This window comes from Harpia harpyja, chromosome 7 (assembly GCF_026419915.1).
Source record: "Harpia harpyja isolate bHarHar1 chromosome 7, bHarHar1 primary haplotype, whole genome shotgun sequence".
Taxonomy (NCBI): Eukaryota; Metazoa; Chordata; class Aves; order Accipitriformes; family Accipitridae; genus Harpia; species Harpia harpyja.
The window spans coordinates 48,115,811-48,136,725 of NC_068946.1; the positions used below are offsets into that span (position 1 = coordinate 48,115,811).

At 37.9% G+C, this 20,915-nt stretch overlaps 1 protein-coding gene across 2 annotated transcripts in view; it reads right to left on the reverse strand.

Moving 5' to 3' along the window:
• Positions 1 to 20,915, reverse strand: part of DPP10 (dipeptidyl peptidase like 10) — a 564,677-nt gene that overhangs the window by 10,410 nt on the left and 533,352 nt on the right. For both annotated transcript variants that reach the window (XM_052792375.1, XM_052792374.1), the window contains exons 14-21: positions 20,361 to 20,452; positions 18,771 to 18,818; positions 17,931 to 18,052; positions 14,019 to 14,066; positions 11,833 to 11,931; positions 11,655 to 11,724; positions 2,018 to 2,212; positions 390 to 444 (exon numbers count right to left, since the gene is read on the reverse strand). In XM_052792375.1, the coding sequence (XP_052648335.1) occupies positions 390 to 444; positions 2,018 to 2,212; positions 11,655 to 11,724; positions 11,833 to 11,931; positions 14,019 to 14,066; positions 17,931 to 18,052; positions 18,771 to 18,818; positions 20,361 to 20,452 (729 nt within the window). The remainder of the gene's footprint in view (positions 1 to 389; positions 445 to 2,017; positions 2,213 to 11,654; positions 11,725 to 11,832; positions 11,932 to 14,018; positions 14,067 to 17,930; positions 18,053 to 18,770; positions 18,819 to 20,360; positions 20,453 to 20,915) is intronic.

Sequence of the window (20,915 nt, forward strand, 5' to 3'; positions counted from 1 at the left end):
TCAGTAAAACATTCAGATATAAAAGTTGTATTAGAGGGACGTTGTCAGTTTAACTACAACCCAAATATAAAAGTGTAAGAAACAAGCTTTCAAAAAACCTAAGCCTATATTAAAAATGTCTAAAGAAAGCAGATGGTTTTTAACAAATACTTTCTCCTGAAGGTTCTGAAACACAAATACTGCAGTACCATAAAACTGAACTGATTGATCGCAAATACGCATTCTGAGAAAAAATTAATATACTGAACATACAGTAAATTATGGAAGGTTTTTTTCCTCTTTTAATAACTGAAATTGTCTTAGAAAAATAGATAAATATGTTTATTTATGAACTGATAGTACTTTCTTAAAGAATCATGATGACACATCCTGCTATTTTTGCACATTACCTTTCCAAATATACTCAGTCTCTTAGGATCAATGAAGGGCTGTTTCAATAGTGATCTGAAAGAAAAAAAAGGTTTTTTTACTTTGGTAAAGTAAAATGGTGAATTTTACTTGTTGAAACCAGTAAGTAAAGAAAATTATTTGTACAGTAAGGAATTGTCATACATGCAGATCAGGTGGAAGAACAAATCACACCAATAAAAGTATTATTGCACTGGGAAATGTGATTTGCTTTCTAATTCCTACTCTAGATGGCAAACAGTTGGTGTTGGGCTCATCTCACCTAACTTTAGATATCTGAATTTGAGCATCTTGTCTAAATTGCCCATTTACATCTGCTCTTCAGTTAAAGGACAGAAGAGAGAGACCCTCAAACAGCCGTTCCTTCGCACCTATGTTGGAAACCTCTCTCAGTCTGGGGAGAATCACTTTCCAGAAATGCCAGGATTTTCCACCAACTAGAGCTTAAATGACTGGCTTTGACCAGGTGCCTAGTTTTTCGATAGCTAAAGGAAGGTAAGATGAATGCAACTTCTTGAATCCAGGTAATTATCCAAATAATTAATTCTCCCATCAAGGCCATTAATCGGCAATGGTGAATTTTATACAGAAAAGACAGAATAACCTGAGGGCAAAATCCAACTGCTTTTGAGACAAAACCAGCTGCCGTACCTCCTCTCAGCCAAGGGCACCCTCCCTTTTTCCCACACAGTGCATCCAAAAAGAGGCCAGATGTAACTTAGCCTAAAACACCTTAGTATTGGAGCAGAGAGCTCAGTTCTCACAGCACAGCTTATGGCCTGCTTCTGATGGCCCTTTTGCAAGGGTCACCTTGAATTGCTCTGCTCAGTGCAGCCCATTCCTGACCAACATGAACGCTAGGAACCCTATTGCTCAGGTATGTCATGTCAGAGACAGTTGCCTACTCATGCAATGGTTGAAACATCAACTCCTTTCAAAAGAAAAAAAAAATCTGGCTTAAAATCTGGCTTTCCTTGCAAAACCCTAGAAAAAGTCCATCCAGACCTTGATATTAGCCATTTTGACATGTGCACCTTGAGTAAAGAGTGTTGTCAAAGCCATGTGTGATTACTCCACAGATGGAAATGACTCTTTTCTGCAGCTGGTGGATTTATATCAGTCTAAGAATGATAATGGAAATGAGAAATAACAGGCATTTGCCCAAATTTTGCTCTCATCTACACCATTACACCTCCATTTGCTTTGTACGATTACTCCAGAACTCTGTGATGGAAATGAGAGCAGTATCCTATCATATAGGCCTAAAATATTGTAACACAAATGCAGTTAAACATTAACATGTGCGCTGCGAGAAATTTTCCTAAGGAATATAGACAAATACAAATCAGTTCAGATGGCATATTTAGATTGCACATGGAAGGACAGCTTTATCAAAGAGAAGCACCAACGCAAAAAGCAAACACCTCTTGATCTTTTATTTGCTGTTTGTAATGAAAAGATTGCTGTTTCAAAATTTGCAACTGCATTAAAAATGAACATTAACAGTATTCACTATGCAAAGAAAACATTCTGGGCAGTTTCAGTTAAAAATGCTCATTCATCAAGGTGGAAGCAGGGTAAAAAAGAAGAAAAGTTTGCACATACGTACTCTATGGCTGCTATTTGGTCCTTCACTTCCACTGATCCTAAGCATCGGTGGACCTCCTGTAGAATCTTAAGGCCTTGAAATCCACTCCCTCTGCCATCAAATCGAGCTACGATGACATTATCAGAGTTGACAAGCACTGAGTCCCAGTCAATGTGAAACTTATCTGTAACCAACTGGCTGCCTGGAGCTTCATCACTGCAAATACCAACACACCAGACACAAACGAAGACTATTGACAATGTGATGCACTTTGCTGTTCTCCGATATTTTATTTAACCTAGATGGCAGAGTTCAGTCGGTTATGCAATCCTGTTGAATTATTGTCACTTCCATCAATACCATCACATTAGCTAGTGCTGGTATCCCTCCAGTAGTAGTAAGCAAAATAATATCTTTAACTTTATAACCGCTACGTTGCCGCGTTGTCGATACCCGAATATATTTTATAGAAAGAAACAGGAAAATCAAGCACATAGTGCTGCTTATAGGTTAATAAAGTGAAAAAAAGAACAAAACCCCAAACCATAATCACTAACGGCTAGCTCAGTTCTGAGAAGGCTCATGTGGAATTTGTTAAGTCACACTAAACAGACAAAAAGGAAAATTCATGCAGTACCCTGGTTATGATTTTGTAGGATATATAATACTATTAAGAAGGATGTAATCTTAGAAAACAAAAATAATTGCATTATTGTATCATTGAATGGATTTTTTGAAATAGGGTACAAAGAAGACTAAAGTACGCACTGGAGAAAATTATATTTTCTCCATCCAAATTCATAGCAAGAAATGGATGCAGGCAGGAGTTATAAGTTTATTTTATGACTAAAAAGAAAAAAAAAGGTGGTTTACAGCAGAAAAGGTGGAATAGAATGGGAGAATGCAGTTTCTAAAGGAACAATAAGCATTTTCCATTGAAGCCAAATACACTATTTTCCTTTCAAAGACAATAAAATGTCAGTTTTAAAAGGGAAGCTTGTCATTATTTTTCCCCCAAGATAAACACAGAATAAGAAAGCAGGCTACCATGAAGTTGTACAAAATGCAAAATACTTCTATACAGGCTGCATGTGCCAGTTGAATGCAAATGAAAATGTAAAAGTGTCTGTGCTGGCTGTATGGAAATTAGATTGGACAGCGTCTGTGGGAATATCCTGTCTAAGGTGAAAGAAAGATGAAGACAGAAATTATTATTTTGCTAAAGAGACTTATATAAACCTGGGGGGAGGAAAGAGAGAGAAAAATCTCCTACAATAACTACTGTCTTATATGTACAATAATGTGCTGAGCTGATTCAGTATCTGGTTTTGGCTGTGGATAACATAGACCATCTTCAGGTCAATCACTGTATTAATTAGCAAGCATACGATGAATACATATGTTCTCAAATTCAGACCGACCTACCTATGTAGTAGCTATATCATGCACTGAAATCAGGATTACTTGGTTATAGACTCAGCCACATGTTATGCTCCATTCACCATTATCTTGTGCATCAAGTTTATACTTGGCTTTATAAAAAGAAAGGAAGGGCATTTTTTTTGTTTGTTTAACCTATTCAGTTGTGATTACGCTAACTGCTAACAATGCAGACCAATAAATTTGGAATACTGATTGTCACGTGAGCTCTGCAGAAAACACACAATTCAGAAGTATATTATCATTATTATTTACAATAGGAGCAGGAGCAGAATGATTCTTTCAATTTCTACTTATTGTACAGAGCAAGGTTTTCAGAAACACTCTACATTGACATAGATGTTGTCACAGAGCTTTTACCACTACTTCCAGTAGTAGCAGCCTCAGACCAGTTATAATTATTTTTTTTAAATTCTTCCAGCTTTCCACAATAAGATATGTCAGAAATATCCTTGTTTGGCTAGGTGTCTTTCCAACAGTTTAATGGACCCCACGCAAGAGAAAATATCATGAGTCAGCCTGCTTTCCTCCCACCTAATATAACAACAAAACAAATACAGTGTTCACATCCTTTTTATACATGTTATATATCTAGGTTATATATACGTGTGTGTGTGTGTACATATATATATGTATATGTTATATATCTAGACACTTGGGATTAGGGGAAGAACCATTACATTTGTAAGCCTTTCTCTATACCAGAAAGTGCTTCAAACCAAAAAGGGTTTTAAATGAAAGATGATAGCCTCAGATAATTTCGTCTATTAAGAAAGGAACAACAGACAGAACCTCAGCAAGATTCTCAGTGAGCGAGAACTGACAGTGGTGTTTTCCCAAGCTCCTTCTCTGGAGGGCATAGCTGGGCTACTTTTAGGCTCAGACTTTAAACACTATACATCTTCCACTCTTGCATGATGGGTTGTTCAATGTATTGCTTTTGGAAGCAATTTTCCGGTGGCTAATTTATTTCGAGAATGTCCATATAAGTAGTCTGTGACGGCATTTAAAGCCATTTCCATTGAGGTACATGTCAAAATTCCCATCACCATCAAAAGGTCTCTTTACTCTTCAGCTGCTACTATAAAATGATACTGATTATCTGAGGTGTGCTTCTGTCCTCCACAGAGAGACAGCATTTATTCTATGCACCATTTAGGCCCCACTTTTAACCTTTTAAATGGGGTTTCTGCAAGGTATTAATCCTTTATGCAAGTTTGAACATCACCCTGAGGGCTCTGTAACGAAGCAAGTTTGTTACTACAGTGCAGTAATAGATACACTGATTTGTGAAGTTTGTCCTGGTATTACAGCTATCTCAAAGGTCAGGTTTTGTTTTATGCTCATCACTACTTACAGCCCAATTATAATTAACTACTGTTCAGCGGTACTCTCTTCATGGAATTATTATTCCTTGACTCCACTAGTAAGCCTGGAAGAAAGTCCGTGTCATTTATGCTTGGGCGTGATACAAAGGCAGAACTCTTCTTCCCACCTGACTATGGATGACCATAAGGGAAACACGGACTAGCCAAAGCCCTACAGCAAAATTGAAGCCAGCACCACAAGGGCTACGCGAAGCTACAGGCTCTTCAACATCCCTCAAGGATTCCTTAAGGAGCATCATCTCCAGAGTCAAACAACAAGAGCAGAATGATTCAAATGAAGACTATGCCTAATTCTTCCCAGTTCATTTTTTTTCCTTGTAAGTGACAGCACTTGCACTTCCCCTTTTTTATTTTGCTCCTGACTTTCAAGGTTCAGAGCTGCCTAGTGTGTGTTTTCGACAGCGACTACACTCAGATTATGAGTCCACCATGGCAGTTCAACTGCTGACGACTTGGGCATACCACTGAAGTTCACCATTGAGGTACCATTTAAATAGACAGAAGCCATCAATAATATACCAATATCATTGACCTTAGTGGGTAATTTGTACGCTTCTTGCAAGGCAGTCACATACATCTTAGACTGTCTGGAAGAAGAGGCAGCTCATCATAAGTTCATATATTGCTGAAAAGATAAGGATCTGTTCTTTCAGATTCTATAACCAAAAGCTTAAACTAAAGTCTCTGTTCATGACTTGAGTTGCAGTCTACAGGGAATAAAACAGTGTTACCAAAGAGGCTGTTGCTGGTGTACTCTGAGCAGTACTCCTCTGCCACTCTGCTATCACGACTGTGGCAAAATTTGTTCCAGGTTTTGCACCATTTAAAAACTAAGTGGCAAGATGTTAAATAGGAATTTTAGAAGTTATAGGGCTGCCCAAGCAGGGAGGGGAGACAATTTTAAAAGATACATGGCAAATAACTGCTATCATCACTGCTTAATTTCAGGTACATCTCTTTCTATTTCTGCAAAACAGTGGATTTGATGCAGCATATGGAAAAGGTAACTTGATAGCAAATATGTGAGAAAGACTACAACTCTGAGCATAAAAGTCATCTTTTGCTTGTGGTGAAACTGAGTGGGGAAAGAAGATCATTTTGCAAAACTGGTGTAATAGAAAATTCCACTTCATTTTCAGATTTCATGAGCATCTCTTTCACAAGCATCAGCTTTCAAGCACACCCATCATTACTGCTCAAAAATCAGGGAACCTGAATAGCCTTAAACATTGAGGACAAAAAATCCCAAATATTTTCTCTCTTTTCACACACCCTGTTTAGATATAGCAAACTGCAACTAAAACCAGACAGTGTGTTTACAACTCCTCCCTGCAGATATGGCCAAACAAATTAAAACACATCACCAGAAGCGATTCCATTACTAGGGTATAATCATGTGATAGACAGGACTGAAGTGGACAGCATAGTGCAAAAAATAAAACTGATATTTTTTAAATATCTTTCTGAAACCCTTGAGGCTGAAGACTTTAAAAATGCAATTTTGAGAACAAGAGATCTAACACTGTTCTGTGTCATAAGAAAAGGAGGTGAAGTTTTGAATCTCCTCTTGTGTTTTTCTAAGGAAGATTAAATGAGCATTTTATTCACATAGTAAGATATGTACTGCTGTGAGGGAAGTGGGAGTAGGGGAGGCTGAAAGAGGATGGATCTTAGCTCAACGATTCCCCAAGCCTTTTGTGGGGACAAGACCGAAGAGAAAGGGAGTGATGAGATCCATCACTGCCCATAGCACCAGGACTGGTACCGCAAATGAAACAGCTGGAGTGAGTCTCCAGTCTACCCCTCTTTTAGCCTAAGCTAAATGAATTCTCCCCCTCGGCCTTGAGAAATATTACAAAGTTCAAAGAATGCGGAATAAAATCTAAGAGTAAAAAAGAAAAGACTCTCCATCAAATACTTTGATGTAACAGAAACACAACAGAGCAGTGAAATACTGCCACACTCAGCAGAGGCAGGATGAATACAGGCATGAAATGGATGGCTTGCAAAGCAATTAGTGAATCATTCACACGTCTCGGGGATCCCCCAAAAAGTAAACTTTGCAGCTGTTCTACAGAGGAAGAACTGGCCAAACAAAAAGGCCTTCAGGGATGTCCCCCTTGCAAGTGTATTGCAATCAAAGTAGTGGAATCCACCACATATTTTTACACTTCACCATGTAGCCAAGCATCATTCCTTCACTTGCAACAGCGGCCAGTTAAAACGAATAATACCCTTCACAACAAATGAAAGGTATGCAAGACAGCTATTAATAGGCAAAGTGTTACCGTACCTCAGATCTTGAATATTTCCCAATACTTGCATTATGCCTCTCTACATTTCTTCTAGTCTTTTAATGAGTTATTCCTGAAGCTGTAAAAAAATCTTCACTTCCAACCCTACTGTCTTATCTTGCTATCAGTCCCAAGAGTGTATTAACTGGAGGCATAAACAGGGTTGATTGCCTGTGCAAGGCATAAAACTTTCATCATTTCAGTAACAGGTGAAGAGATTCCTGTTTATTACTAAAATATAAGAAAACAAACAAACAAACAAACAGAAACCTCTTGCAGACAATTCACTGTTACTTTGGAGAATACCCATTATTTTTTTTCCGTCAAAAATCAGAACCATCTCTCCACTGATTCAGTTTTACAATATCCACTTACATATTGGACAAATTTAAATGGCGTTAAATAATAAATGCTGACATTTAAGATACATTATCTACAGATTTTGAAGGAATGAGGTTAATTATGTTCAAGAAAAAATAAAGAATGATTATCACCTCTCATTTTATTACCCAGACTAAATGCCAGAGTCTTTACTTAATCATTTCCTGTGTGTTACCAAGGAGTGTATCTTCCAACTTTTTTAATGAGTAAGGTGAACCATAATGAGAAAATCAAGGATCTGAAATTTAAACTTTGGTCTTAATTATATAGAAAAGAGATGATAATCACTCTTTCAGGCAATTACTGTACACCTCTCTAATCTATAGCTACACTGTATGTATTATATCAAAAGGAAACTGAGTGTGAAATGTATTAGTGGTTTAGGAGAACAAATGGAAGAAAGGAAAGTGTTATCATCTATTTAGCATTTTATGGCCTATGCATCACAATTCTGGAAAGAAAAATAGTGCTAGGCAACATAACTGGTTTCTACATGAGACCTACCTGTTAGATAGCCCAGCCATACAGATGGACCTTAACATAGCAATAACTTTAACATAGCAATAACTTTAACATAGCAATACAATGATCTTCTATTTGAGCATTGTAGCATGCTTTGCAACTGCTAATGGATGAATCTTCACAAAATCCTTATGATGAATGTTACAGGATATTTAGGGCCTGGTCCTTAAGTTGAGCTTGTGTCTACATGGAGCTATACTGAGATCACGCCCAGGTTTCACACCAGGACCAGAATCCACTGGTACAGGCTCCCTTCCAGGATTCAGCCTTAACACTCAGACACTTGGGTGCCATGTGCTGAAAGCTCAAATTTATCTATAGGCATCCTTGCATGAATACAGGAGCCTTCTTATACTCATGCACCTTTGAAATGGCTACTAGCTTTCAGTGATTTGAAAAAAAATTACCAAATAATACCAAACTGTCTCCCCTTTGTCTATTTCCAAATTCTGTTATTGTAATTGTAACCCTATTGATCCAGAGAGCACATTAACAGCACACAGAAGTAGACGCAGCTGATGGAAATGTACAGTAAAATTATGAACCTCAGCCATCAAAAAACCCACTTTATTCTGAGCCAGCGAAACCAGTCACCAGCACAAAAATTCTGCAGACAGAGATGAGACCACACAGGCAAACCAGATCCTGGCAAAATGTAAGACACAGGGAAGATGAATCTTCACCAGAGGCTTGGTGTGACTCTGAAGCAACGACTGCAGCCAAACAGCCAGTCAGCGCCTGTTAGATTTTATACGCCATATTTACCCTCCAGCTTAGGGGTCAAAGTCTATATGCACTTAGAAGCATATATGCACTTAACCAGGCATTTAAGTTGCACTGCAGAGACATATTAGGTGAATTCCAGGTTTAAACTCACATTCTCTTTTCCTCACCTTCCTTCCTTCTTCCCTCCCTCTCTTAAGTCCTTGTCAAATTGCAGTGCTACTGAGATGGAAAGCAAAAGCCACTTCATATCTGCTAATACTCTGCTTTTCCAGATATATGTCTTCTCTTTATATACATACATCTAAGGGTATGTTGCCTGGATCAAGATATTATATAGAATCTCCTTTGCAAAAAATGGATATACAATTAAACCAACATTCTTACCAAGGACATTGGTAAGTATTCTTTTTCAAACTTTGAATAGCTGGAACAAAATGGTAATTTTATCATGGCTGAGAATGTAAGCAAGCAAGAGGTACAGCTGAACAATATGAAAGGCAGCGCTTGTTATCAGCCACTAATACAATTCTTGTCTAACACTTCTAGCAGTAGGAACAGAGTGTTTCTCAATCAGTCCCAACAGTACCACTCTGGGACTCAGGAAAGTCAAATATCTGGGAAATGATACCATATATACAACTAAGCAGTGTTTCCTGTAAAAGCTACATGTTCTTCTTGGACCTGAATACTTTTTTTTTTTTTTTAAGTAGTATTTCTGATAATGAAATAAACCTTAAGATGTCAATTTGGAGTTGTGTGGGTCAACAAATTACCCTCTGCACGCACACAGATTTCTAACCGTTCATTCTCAAGAGCTAGGCAGAATTTATTAGGCTTAAATAATCACCCCACAAGGGAACCTCCCATAACTTCAGTGACAGTTTTCAGTTTTATATCTCATTCAGGGACATCTTTAAGTCAAAAAAAGGATTGCTGGCAACCTTAGTTTAAAGTCTGTGAAAAGCTGCTGAAGAAATATAACTTCTTTCTCTTCTAGGGAAGAGAGGGACACAAAACATGCAACATTACATGAGCCAGGACAGATTTCAAATTTTCAGTTTCATACTTTCATTAGTACATAGGGATTTCTAAAAATAACTCCTGTTAAAGCTAACATTGAGAATTCAGTATTACAAAAGTCAGGATTTGACTAAAAAGAAGCTAAGTCTCCATATTATAAATGTAGATACCACAATCTGTATTCATAACTGGATGAATTTCCTTGTTATTCTACATGCACATCATAAAAAAATAAAACAATTATAAAACATCCATATGTTACGACTTGGCCACATTATTCGCTCACTGGGTACTGACAACTTTGGTATGTTTAAATTCAGACCTTGCCTCTATACTGTTCTCAGCTATTTCAACTCTTGATATCTAAAACCATTTCATAATAGTATTTCCTTAGCTTTTTTTTCCTTAGTTTTTTTTTCCTTTTCCTGTCATTTTTGGCCTTGGCCTTCTCCAGGTTTCTGATCCTTCCCTCCTGTCTTCTCCAGGTTCTACATGAGCATATAACCTCATGTTCTACCATAACTGTATATGGCAAATTACATATTTACTAGGATACTTAAAAAGGAAAGCATTACACTGCTAACACCTCGGTGTTTCCTTACTCTCAGAAAAAAGAGTAAGCGCAAGTGTTTGCAACTCCCTGTAATGCTGCTCGTGTCAATTCACAGAGTCAGTTTGCCTTTGATACACTTAAAAGAGCTGCTTAAAATATAAACATGCTTCAAGATCATGCTAGCAAATACTGCAAAGATAAAATAATCCATGTGTCCTGTTTCTCCACGAGAAAAGAAAAACATGTTCATGAGCCACTTAAAGCAGAGCGCCTCCACAACTGCAGATAAATACAAGTGAAAAACCTGAGTTTTAAACACAAACTGGACTTAGAAATAAGCAGTTTTATGCCTCTCTATCCTATTATCTAAGATCTGATCTGAGTAGAGGAATTTGGGATCATTCAGCAGCTCAAGCTTGTAAATTTGACCCCACATACAACAATAAGGATCTCTGCTGTCACTAAGGGGAGGTTTACTCCAGGTGATTCAGCTCAGCTAACATGGTATTTTCATGAGTTTAGCAGTGCACTCCTACACCTGTGCTAGTGACATTCACATCAATTCAGAAGCAGCTCTGTAAAGTCCTCTACACCCATGGCAGACCCATGCTGAGCTCAGCTGGAGAGCAACGAATGGTGCCCTGAGCTGGCCATCACCTAGGTAGGCTGCAGGTACGCCTCATGACTCTGCTCTCTTCCTCTGCTACACGTTCTGTAGACATGCAACTTCAAGGCTGACTGTCTCTGAAAGAAATATACACACTATTTCTTTTTAAAAGAACAGCGCAGGTTGCCAGGGAATACCTGCTTCCTCCCATAGAGGTTTTCTACAAACATCAACAGACTTTGGATCACGCCTATAATGCCTTCGGCCATTGATGCTCAAAAATAATTTTGTCTTCTTTCCAGTGTTCCTAAAAGCAGTTTTGCTTTATGCATCTTAACTGAGCCCCTCTTAGAAGCTCTACCCATTTCTATCAGGGATAAAAAGGAGCATATGCTCTGAATGAGATCCTCTGTGGGTAGGGATCAGTATGGATCTAGGAAAGATTGCAGAACTACTCACAGCTACACCATCAGAAGGGCCAGTGCCTCACGTACATAAAAGTACAACGAAGCAGAGCTAGGTTTGACAAGCTCAAAAAACCCCAGGCACCTCTACCAGACAGCACCTATAACAAAATCTTCCCAAGAACAAGCCTTTTGATTTATCAACTCAAATCCATGAGGTACTTTTCCTACACAAGGTAAAAAACCATTTTCTAATTACAGAGTTAGAAGTTTTCTATGAAGTGCTTTTTTATTATTTTGACTGATTCTACACAGATACTTACATTATTAATAGAAGGGCATACTGGTTTCGATCCGTGAAATCTTTTGGCAGTGACAACTGTAAAGGGAGTTCTTTTAAGAAAAGAGCAAAACATTAAAGGCTGGTAGTTACACAGATGAAAAATAGTAACATTGTAAGAAAGCTTTTCGTTTGGTAAAATAACATTTTGCCAAATTTACCGTAATCCTCAATGTGAAGCATTTTAATTTCAGTCCTGGAATTCTTTTTCTTAAAAACAGCTTCTTTCAACACAGCATTATTTTCCAAAATATAAAACTCTATAGAAAATAGGAAGAAAAAGCAAGCTGAAAGGTATGGAGAATCATCACATCAGAGATAAATCAAGACTCAAAAAAGATAAAGAAAAAGAGACAAATGGGCAATGATAAATCTTGTAAATGAATTCCTTCTGTAAATACTTTTTTATAATGCATCTGCTTTGCAATTCAGGAACGGAACAATCAGCTTAATTCAAAACATATACATCTATTTCATTTTCTGGCTTCAGTAGGCTTTGTTTTCATTAAGCACTAACAATGAAATTGCTGATGAACAACATGAATACTAGTATCCCTGACAAATACTAACACAGCAGCTGATGCAGGGGAAGGCTAGTCTGCTGGGCAATATTCTAAGCCTCAAGCAGGCATCCTTTTCAAGCTACATATTCCAAGTCAATATTTAGCCAGCACAGCTCTACTTGATCACTGGATCTCCTTCTCTGTCTTCTGCACTTCAACCAAGAGCAAGACTTCAGTTTGGTTTAAAGCTGCAGACAGATTTGAAGCAATGCTTTTACACATGAAAGAATGATTAATTAGTTCTTTCTTTTTTTTTTTTCTTTTCTCTTTTACTCAAATTACCAATCTTGCTTCCAAAATGTAGATTTTTTTATTAAACAATAAACCCTCCACTTAGGGCCAAAACGGATAATCTAAGGAGAATGTTTGTTCTGGGCAGTCAACCAAAATGGTATAATTATAGTCTGAGGATGGAATAATTGAAGTAATCCTTAATCATTCTTTTATGAACTGAAGAGGATAATCTAATCTTGCACTGAAACATTAATGCTAAATTATCTCTCTTATTATTTGGTTTCTTCTTGTTACAACAAACAACATCCCTCTATCCTGACTTGCTTTGTTTTCCTCTATGATGCTGTACATAAATCTCTTTTACAATAATTCACTATCAACAGTATTTTAGATGCAAGTAATAAAGAGCAAAAGTCTACCTTCACAGGATTGAACAGCTCTACAGAAGTCAATGAATTTACTTTGAGGAGTAGCTATCCGTTATTAAGTTGGATAAAACTCCCTCCCCTTGGTGTGCTATGGCACCAAGCTTTGCAAATACTAACAGTGACATTAAAAAAAAAAAAAAAGCCGAAGTGCAGACATTACATAACACTTCATAGTGTGATACTGTTGATCAGTATGTTACTTCAACATGCAAGATTAGGTCCACTGTTACGGCTGAATAGTGGCTGGCCCATGACAAACGGGATGCAGACAAGTACAGTTCAGGACTGTTGAATTCTGGGAAAAATTCTGGGGATAAACTAATGCATGAAATGAGGATACGTAAGGATTGGTTTAGTGGTTTTGAATGGAAAGATGTCCCCTTTCCTTTAATCCACACCTTCATGCTACGTGGAGCCACAGTGGAGTTGGAGGTAGCAGAGTTGTTACGTCTACTGCACCAGAGAAATACCCAAGTGAGGAAAATTCTGCTGCTGAAGGACACTCTTCCATTACAAAGCACCTCAAGCAGCCAGGAAACAGCAACAGATTTGGTGTCAATATACAGAAAACAATGAGTAAAACCTGAAAATTGAATACCTTCCTAAAAAGCCTTTATTCTTGGGTTTGTCACCATTGAAAATGTCAGCGGAGTGGCTCTGGTTCGAGAAATATAAGAGAATGACTAATTTCATCGTATGTAGGTCAGATTTTATGATCAATCGTCCATGGACTGTACCTTACTTCAAGATAATTGGATTGTAACTTTAAAAACATGTCTAAAAATACAGAAGGTGTATCGTAATGGCAGCATAATTTACATAGAAAGTGAAATGGATAAGACCAACCTGCCATCTAATTAACTCAAGCGTAAATAGAAGATGAATGATATGCACTTAGCATAAAACATATCCAAAAAGCCTGGGAAAGTTTTAGTCATTTGATTAACTTCTTTCCTTGTCATTTGCAGATGTGGATGTTGCTAAAAGGTAATTAATAGAACATTATATGAATGAGCCATCTTTTAGTTCTCATTTACTTGTAACTGCCTTTCCCCTCCCCCACACTCCCCAAACCAATCAAGGACGACAATAAAATATACCTATTCCATAAGGAATACTCACTTGCAGTATTACTTGTACTGTGCACGCTAACAACTGGAACGCCTGGCCCTGTTTTGAGGGGAGAATAAAAAATAGAGGAAGTGTAGGGTAGTTAGTAATCAGGACTTCAGTAACAAAGAATGAGAGCACCAGTTATCACGTAAGACCAGATCCTGGAAGCTCCATACACATCCTTCTCTTCAAACACAGCAGTAACTCCACTGGTGTCTCTTGGGAAAGACACAAGTTAGACTAGGTACCAACAAAGTGTGAAACGGAGACTGCCTTCTGCCTGTTCAGCAAGCAGTCTAGACCCCTGCACCCAGAAGGTGCATTTTTTTATAATTTTGATGTTTTAGCTGTAAGTGAAGAATAAAAAAATTACAGAGGCACTTAATGGCACTGTCTGATATATAGCAGTTTGTCATTCAGAAACAGTAACTTTAGGTTGACTGGGAAGTGAATTAATGATAGTATTCACTTATATTTTCTATGGAAAAAACTACAGAGGATTTGAAAAATTATCACGTTTCACTTAATTATCTGTTTAAGAAGCTCCTTTGGCATGCCAACTCTGCAAGACCAACAGCATCACGGTTAAATCTAGGTGTAACGTAATCTAATCTTATTTCATGGTAATGTCAGATACTATATTTTTACTGTACCCCTAAGAAACTAAAAGCAAATGCACAAGATGGCAGGTAAAACTGGGGTGACCAAACATTCAGCATACTCAGAAGTACAGCTGATTGCTGTACCTGCTCTGAGGACCCCCCCAGTGTAAACTTGCGAAAGAAAATATTGTGTCCCCACCCCTAACATGGAATTTGTGCATGGGAAACTTAGTTTTATCTTGGTGAGACAAGACTTTAAATTACACGCAGGTAGTCGCAATTGGGCTAGGAAGGATGACGCAGAAAAGCCGAAGCCCCTGAGGACCCCATGGCAGATGAAGGCATGGACCCTCTGAAATTAGGAGTTAAGACTCCTCTTTTTTGGAGAAAAAAAAGATTCCCTTTGAGAGCAGTTCAGAGGCAGAGCTTAATTTATGTGTTTTGAGTCATCCTGAGAGGTTGTCTCTCTCAATTAATTATGGCATGAGCCTAGGGAAACTTAAATACCTGAAATAAAAAGCATGATGCCATTCACAGCCTCTGACAGCCTCCACTGAAGATTTTTATCAATTTCGTTCTCTGCCTCAAGGGATAATATTGACAAAAATCTTACAGGTAAATTGCTGACAAATCAAAGCTTTCTGCCTTAGCTCTTCAAGAGGATATTTCTTCAACTGTCTCTTTTTGTTTTGGTTTGTTTTTTCTAGCTCTTTTTCCTTCTTCTGAATTTGTCATATTGCTTTGAATTCCGATTTAAGTAAGACCATTTTTGGAGGGGAAAGCATTGGCATTTTCCAGGTCAGCTCTATTTGTCGTACTAGAAGATGGGAGGATGATGACAGATTTTGAAAAAGGGAGATTACAGTAGATTAAAAAGCTGATCAGAAAAGAGAAAGGCAGGCTTGTTTTACAGGCATTGTGTTACAGCTCATCAGTACTAAGCATAGCACTTGGATTTCCCATTGACCTCCTATAACTAGCACTAAATACACAACTTATTTCCTGCTGTATAAAATGGGAAAAACAATTAGTCCCTTTGTGAAGTATCTTATTTGAATGAAGAGATTAACATCTGTTAGTGTTTATGAAGCGCTAAAGGAAAAATCCACAAGCAGTGAGGAAAGTAAGTGTAAAGGACCCGCTTGCCAAAACTGAGAGAGAGGCTGTAGAGCTGGTCCTCCATCTACCAGGCTAGAAATAATGCCTCACTCAGGAGAGTCTCTGGAGATGGATACAGCTGGTACAGTACGCTGAGACAGATCTCCTGGCTGAGGGTAACTAAGAACGAAAAACTATCCTAATAAAGGTGCTCATGGGTAAACAAGAGGTGGAAGAATTGAAACTTGTATAAATCAAACCAGTCCAGAGTCCCCCAAGGATTTTTCTGGGCAAATTGCTTTTGTAACAATTCAGTCAGGCTTTTTGTTGTGGGAAAACGAGTGTGTATGCACATAGATGTGGTGTCATCTGTCTCCTCAAAGCAGTTCACGTCGTACTCTTACAAGCAGTTCCCTGCAGAAGAGTTTTAATACCTGCTCTATGGTGATGTTGCCATCAACTTTGATACTGTCAAATATCCAACCCACCACAGGCATTTTGCAGAGCTGTGGCAGTACATGGGGGCCACGCTGCTGCTGTAATTGTCAAGCTCTGATGAAACATAAGAGAAGACCTCTGAATAACCCCAAGCTGACAACTATACATTAACGTTAGAGGTAGGAAAAACTTAATGACAGTGTTTTATCATCCCTGCCCAACACCTGCAGCTTAGGGCAGTCTACTAGTTGCAACTCAGTGGAGTGTAGGTTTAATCCTGGGAGGATGATCTACAGTCTTACCAGCTCAAACAGAGAACTGCCATCTCCAAAGTCACTGAAAGTCATGAGCTTGTGAGCAATTTCCTGTGCAACCTCCTACTGACATCAACCTCCTACTGACATTTACATTTTTGTATCAAAGGAACACGTTAAAAATTACAGGCTGAATATACTTTGCTAAAACAATAACAAGCAGCTATGGTTTTGGGCCCTAGCACATTGCTGATTCAAGGCAAAAACCTCTTCCCAATTTACCAACCCTCCCTCTTGCAGGAATCTGAGACTTTCCCCATAGGGACTATGTCAAGCACAAGGGAAAACTCTGCTTAAACCATGAGGACCTCATTACTAGTGCAGTCTTTACTCAGATAAGGGTCTCAGGATTAGCTCCATAACTTCTGCTGCAGCTTTAACCATGTATAAACCATACAGTTGTTTTTTTTTTTTTTCTCATCAGCTATGTATTATAGGTGCACTTCCACAAAAAAACCCGCAACAAACCAACCTTATTTTAGCCAATATATATTCATTGTTTGTTTGTTTGAATAGATTCAATTCTCAAGACGGCAGATATTTTATTTTTGTGCGAAAAAAATGTACAGTTGCAAAAGAAACAGAAAAAATGTATGCAAATAGAATAGGCTATTCACGTATATTTCAGATGAATTGTGTTCTACTCTTTTCCATCTGATGCTAGTTGAGCAAAAATACTGGGAGGATGTTGTCTGCAAAATACTGCAAGTTTCAAGGTCAACAGGTCTAGCTATACAGTTTATTATTGATTGTCTCATGCTTTTCTGAACCTGTTTTTATAATCTTACCTATTTATCAGTGTTTATCTCCTGGGTGTAGGTTATAAATTTCTCAGTGTGGGATGATTCTAGTTTTCTGTTTATACAGAAACTCTTGAACCCAACTGGTGCCATTCAGTGCTACTGGAATGCAGCTAACAATAAAAAGCTAAAAGTTACTTATTGCGATTGTATAGATAAAGAGGATCTGTCTACGTGGATTAAACCATACCTGGTTTTTGGTAGATACACACATACATATGTGGGTGAGTGTGTACAGATATGCTGCATGCATGCTTGTATACACACATAGAGACACAGTGTTACCGAAGGCAGGCCCTCATTTTTTAACTAGGTAGAGTTGCACAAGATCAATGCCAATACATAATATAATGAAGCTGTTATGAACCACAGTACTATCGCTATAAATTCCACATTTTTTGGTGAAGGATTTTTATTTAGGGTAAATTTAAAAGTCAATGTCATTTACTAGGACTGAAGGGTTAGGATTGGAGCAGCTTTCTGATATCATTTGTTATTTAGCTTTTACACAGAACATCTTTACTTACAGTCTTGCAATAAGCTTTGTACAGAACTTTGAGTAATCTGCTACTGAGCTAAATGTTAGACTCCAGCCTAATGCACTTCCCAAAGGAATACATTAATTCAGAAGCAAACACAGTACTATTACATGCTGTGCATTTGACTTACCTTTACAGTGCAGTAAAAAATGCCTATTCATGGGGCTAAACTTTGCACTGAAGTATGTGCACTCCTCTTTCAGGAAGTTACATGAGAGACACTGACGATTCAATGATCCCACTGTTGATACACTGGAGAAAAAATATTATCAGAAACATTTTCCATTGGAATAAAATAAAATAAACCAAGAAATAGCTCAACAGAGTGATAAAATTTGTTTCAGTCCCTAAACTTGCCAAAATACCACTGTCTTATTTTGCGCCTGATGCAAACTGTTTTCAGATGACTCAGTGCACTACTGTTCTGTAAACTGGGCAATGTGGACAGGATCCAAAACCTGCCCAAAGCAGGACTGGGGTTCCAATAGCAGTGCTGTGCGGTAACAGTGTTAGCAGGACACCACGAAAAGCCTCATTAACTTCAGATTTCAGCACTGAGGTTTGTGTAAAGAGGGGGTGCTTTGCCCATACACTTTAAATGGCATGATTAAACCCCACAAATATTATCTTTATTTAGAAGATTTTAACTACTTTTTATAATACAGTCATATTCCATGCTTGCATTTAGGTTTAGTGTTTTAGATGCTTGTAAAGGGCTAATGAAGACAGAAGTGGTAAAAATATTTTGTGTTAAAATCTCTTCCATTTTTTAAAAAATGTAAAGTATCATCAGCATTTTTAGTTTTGAAGAACTGTGATTCCTTCCTTGTTACAGCTCAAGCGTACTAATTTTTACACTATATAAATGATTACCCAAGCCCCAAAGCAGCAATTAAGCTCACAGAACGTCATCATAGCACTTATGGCTTGGGATGAAGAAGCTGTTAACGCAGCCCCGTGTACTTCTTACCTATGTAGCTGTCTTCCTCTTGGGGATTCTTCAGTGCTTAAGAAATAACTGTGCCCAAAAGATGAACAAAGTTAAACTCAGTTTGGTAAACTGTCTGATTTGGGTGGTGTTTAGAGAAGTGTGAGATGTCATAAGATTTTTTAAAATTAAAAGTTCCCAAATATACATAAAGATCAAAAAATATACATAAAGATCAAATACTTATATATAAACCTAAGCTCCAAGATTAAACTTAGACCCAGTATACAGAGCAGTTATTTCAGATGCTATATGATTTCATACTAAACCAGTGACAAACACAGCATTTCATGGTTTCTGTTTAATTCCTGTAATGCCCAGGAGCTCCAGTAGCAACCAGGACCCCTTTCTGCATATTACAAATACAGAAGAGAAAGTTTCTCCTTCACTCCAAGAGTTTGCAATATAAATCCAAGGAGTAGAAAAAGGTCACAATGAAATTATATCATAAATTACAATATGCCTTGTGATACCTGAAAGCCTTTTTGAGCTGTAGAACAACTTTTTCTTCTATCTAGAGACATAATCTAGCACTAGGCAATGGTTTACAGACAAGGTTGCGTGGGTGGAAAAAGGCTTAGTAGAGCTGCTGCAAGAATATCCAGACAAGTCCTTAGTGTTTCCCAGATGAGATCCCCAAAAAGTTTCTGCTTGAATTGGCAGAAAGAGGGTAAGGACTGAGACAACCCACATGCACTCCGCCACCTCTCTGCAGGCTGAGTGCATCCAGACCTCATTTTTTCATCTGAACCTTAGAGAAGTAGCAAGAAATTCTCTATGTATATATTTTCAAAACCCGTGGAAGGACTGGTCAGAAAGGGTGTTTCTCCAATACCAGTGGAGATGACAGGCACTGTTGCAGACTCAAAAAGGTCCTTGCTGAAATATCATTTAAAGAAAATCAGGATTAGACAGATCTGTTTATTTTTTGCCATGTGCAGATACATGTGAGGATTAACCAAGATCCACTGAAGTTATGTGGAGCTTTCAGATGTTTTGTGTCAGTTCTGTACTCCCAACAATCACCAAGTATGTGCTGCATTTCCTTCCCACTATAGTGCTAGGATGGGCTTTGGAAAGACTTCTCTCTGAGTGAGCTGGGCAAGAATCAGGGGTTTGGATAATCTCTCTATATAATTTGAATTTATGAGGTTGAATCAGATCCCCTAAGTCCAGAGACCTCATGCAGTAACGAAGTAAGCATGAAAACTGAAGATCTGGGGTTTTATCAAGTACTAAAAATGTACTATGACTACTTACCTGGAATCCAGGAAAGAAGGCACCAAAATGTTATTACTGCTGCATTGTGTGCTGATTTATTTAAAAAAATACAGTGAGTCAACTGATGTCATGGTACACTCGTTTTCCCTCTGCATAAAAGCGCACACAGTAGTACACTGGCAGACAAATCGTCTTACAACTGCACTTTATGTACTCAGGAGTGTAAAATTTATGGTAATGCTCAAAAATGAAAGAAATATTGTTGCTTAGTTTTAGATATGCTATTTCCAGTTAAATGGATTCCACTTTAATAACTCAGATATTTTCATAAACAAAGAGAACAGTGCTTACATCTTTTGAGTATTTTCATCATATGCCAGGATTTTGATAACTTCCCAGTTTCCCGATGTCAGGTGTCTCACACTGATTTGTTCACTTTTAGCCTGGAGAGAGATGGAAAACATTAACTTTCACCTTGTTACATTTTTCTTTGCCTAGCAGGATTGTCTGCATATGTCATTACTGATTACAGCTTTTTAAACTTTAATATGCAACGTAACATCTTTAAATCACAAACCTCACATTTTGACAGGCCTGAACTTCAAGTATCCTTTCCCTCCCATATATAAACTTTTCGAAGTCATTAAAATCATCTCAGTTTTCATCACAATTTCTCTTTCAGTTGCCCACATGCCAACAAACAATAGAAGTCATATACTTCAAGATAACGATCTTGTCATTACACGTATTTTGTTTCTCTTAGTGTTTCTTTTCCTTTACAGTGGCATGGCAGGAGAATCTGACTCAGACCCTTGTAACCAAAACTCTGCACCAGAGTGTGCTCACCAATTCTTCACGTTTCTCACACACTTGTGCTGAGCCAAGATTACTGCAAAGATGCTGTGC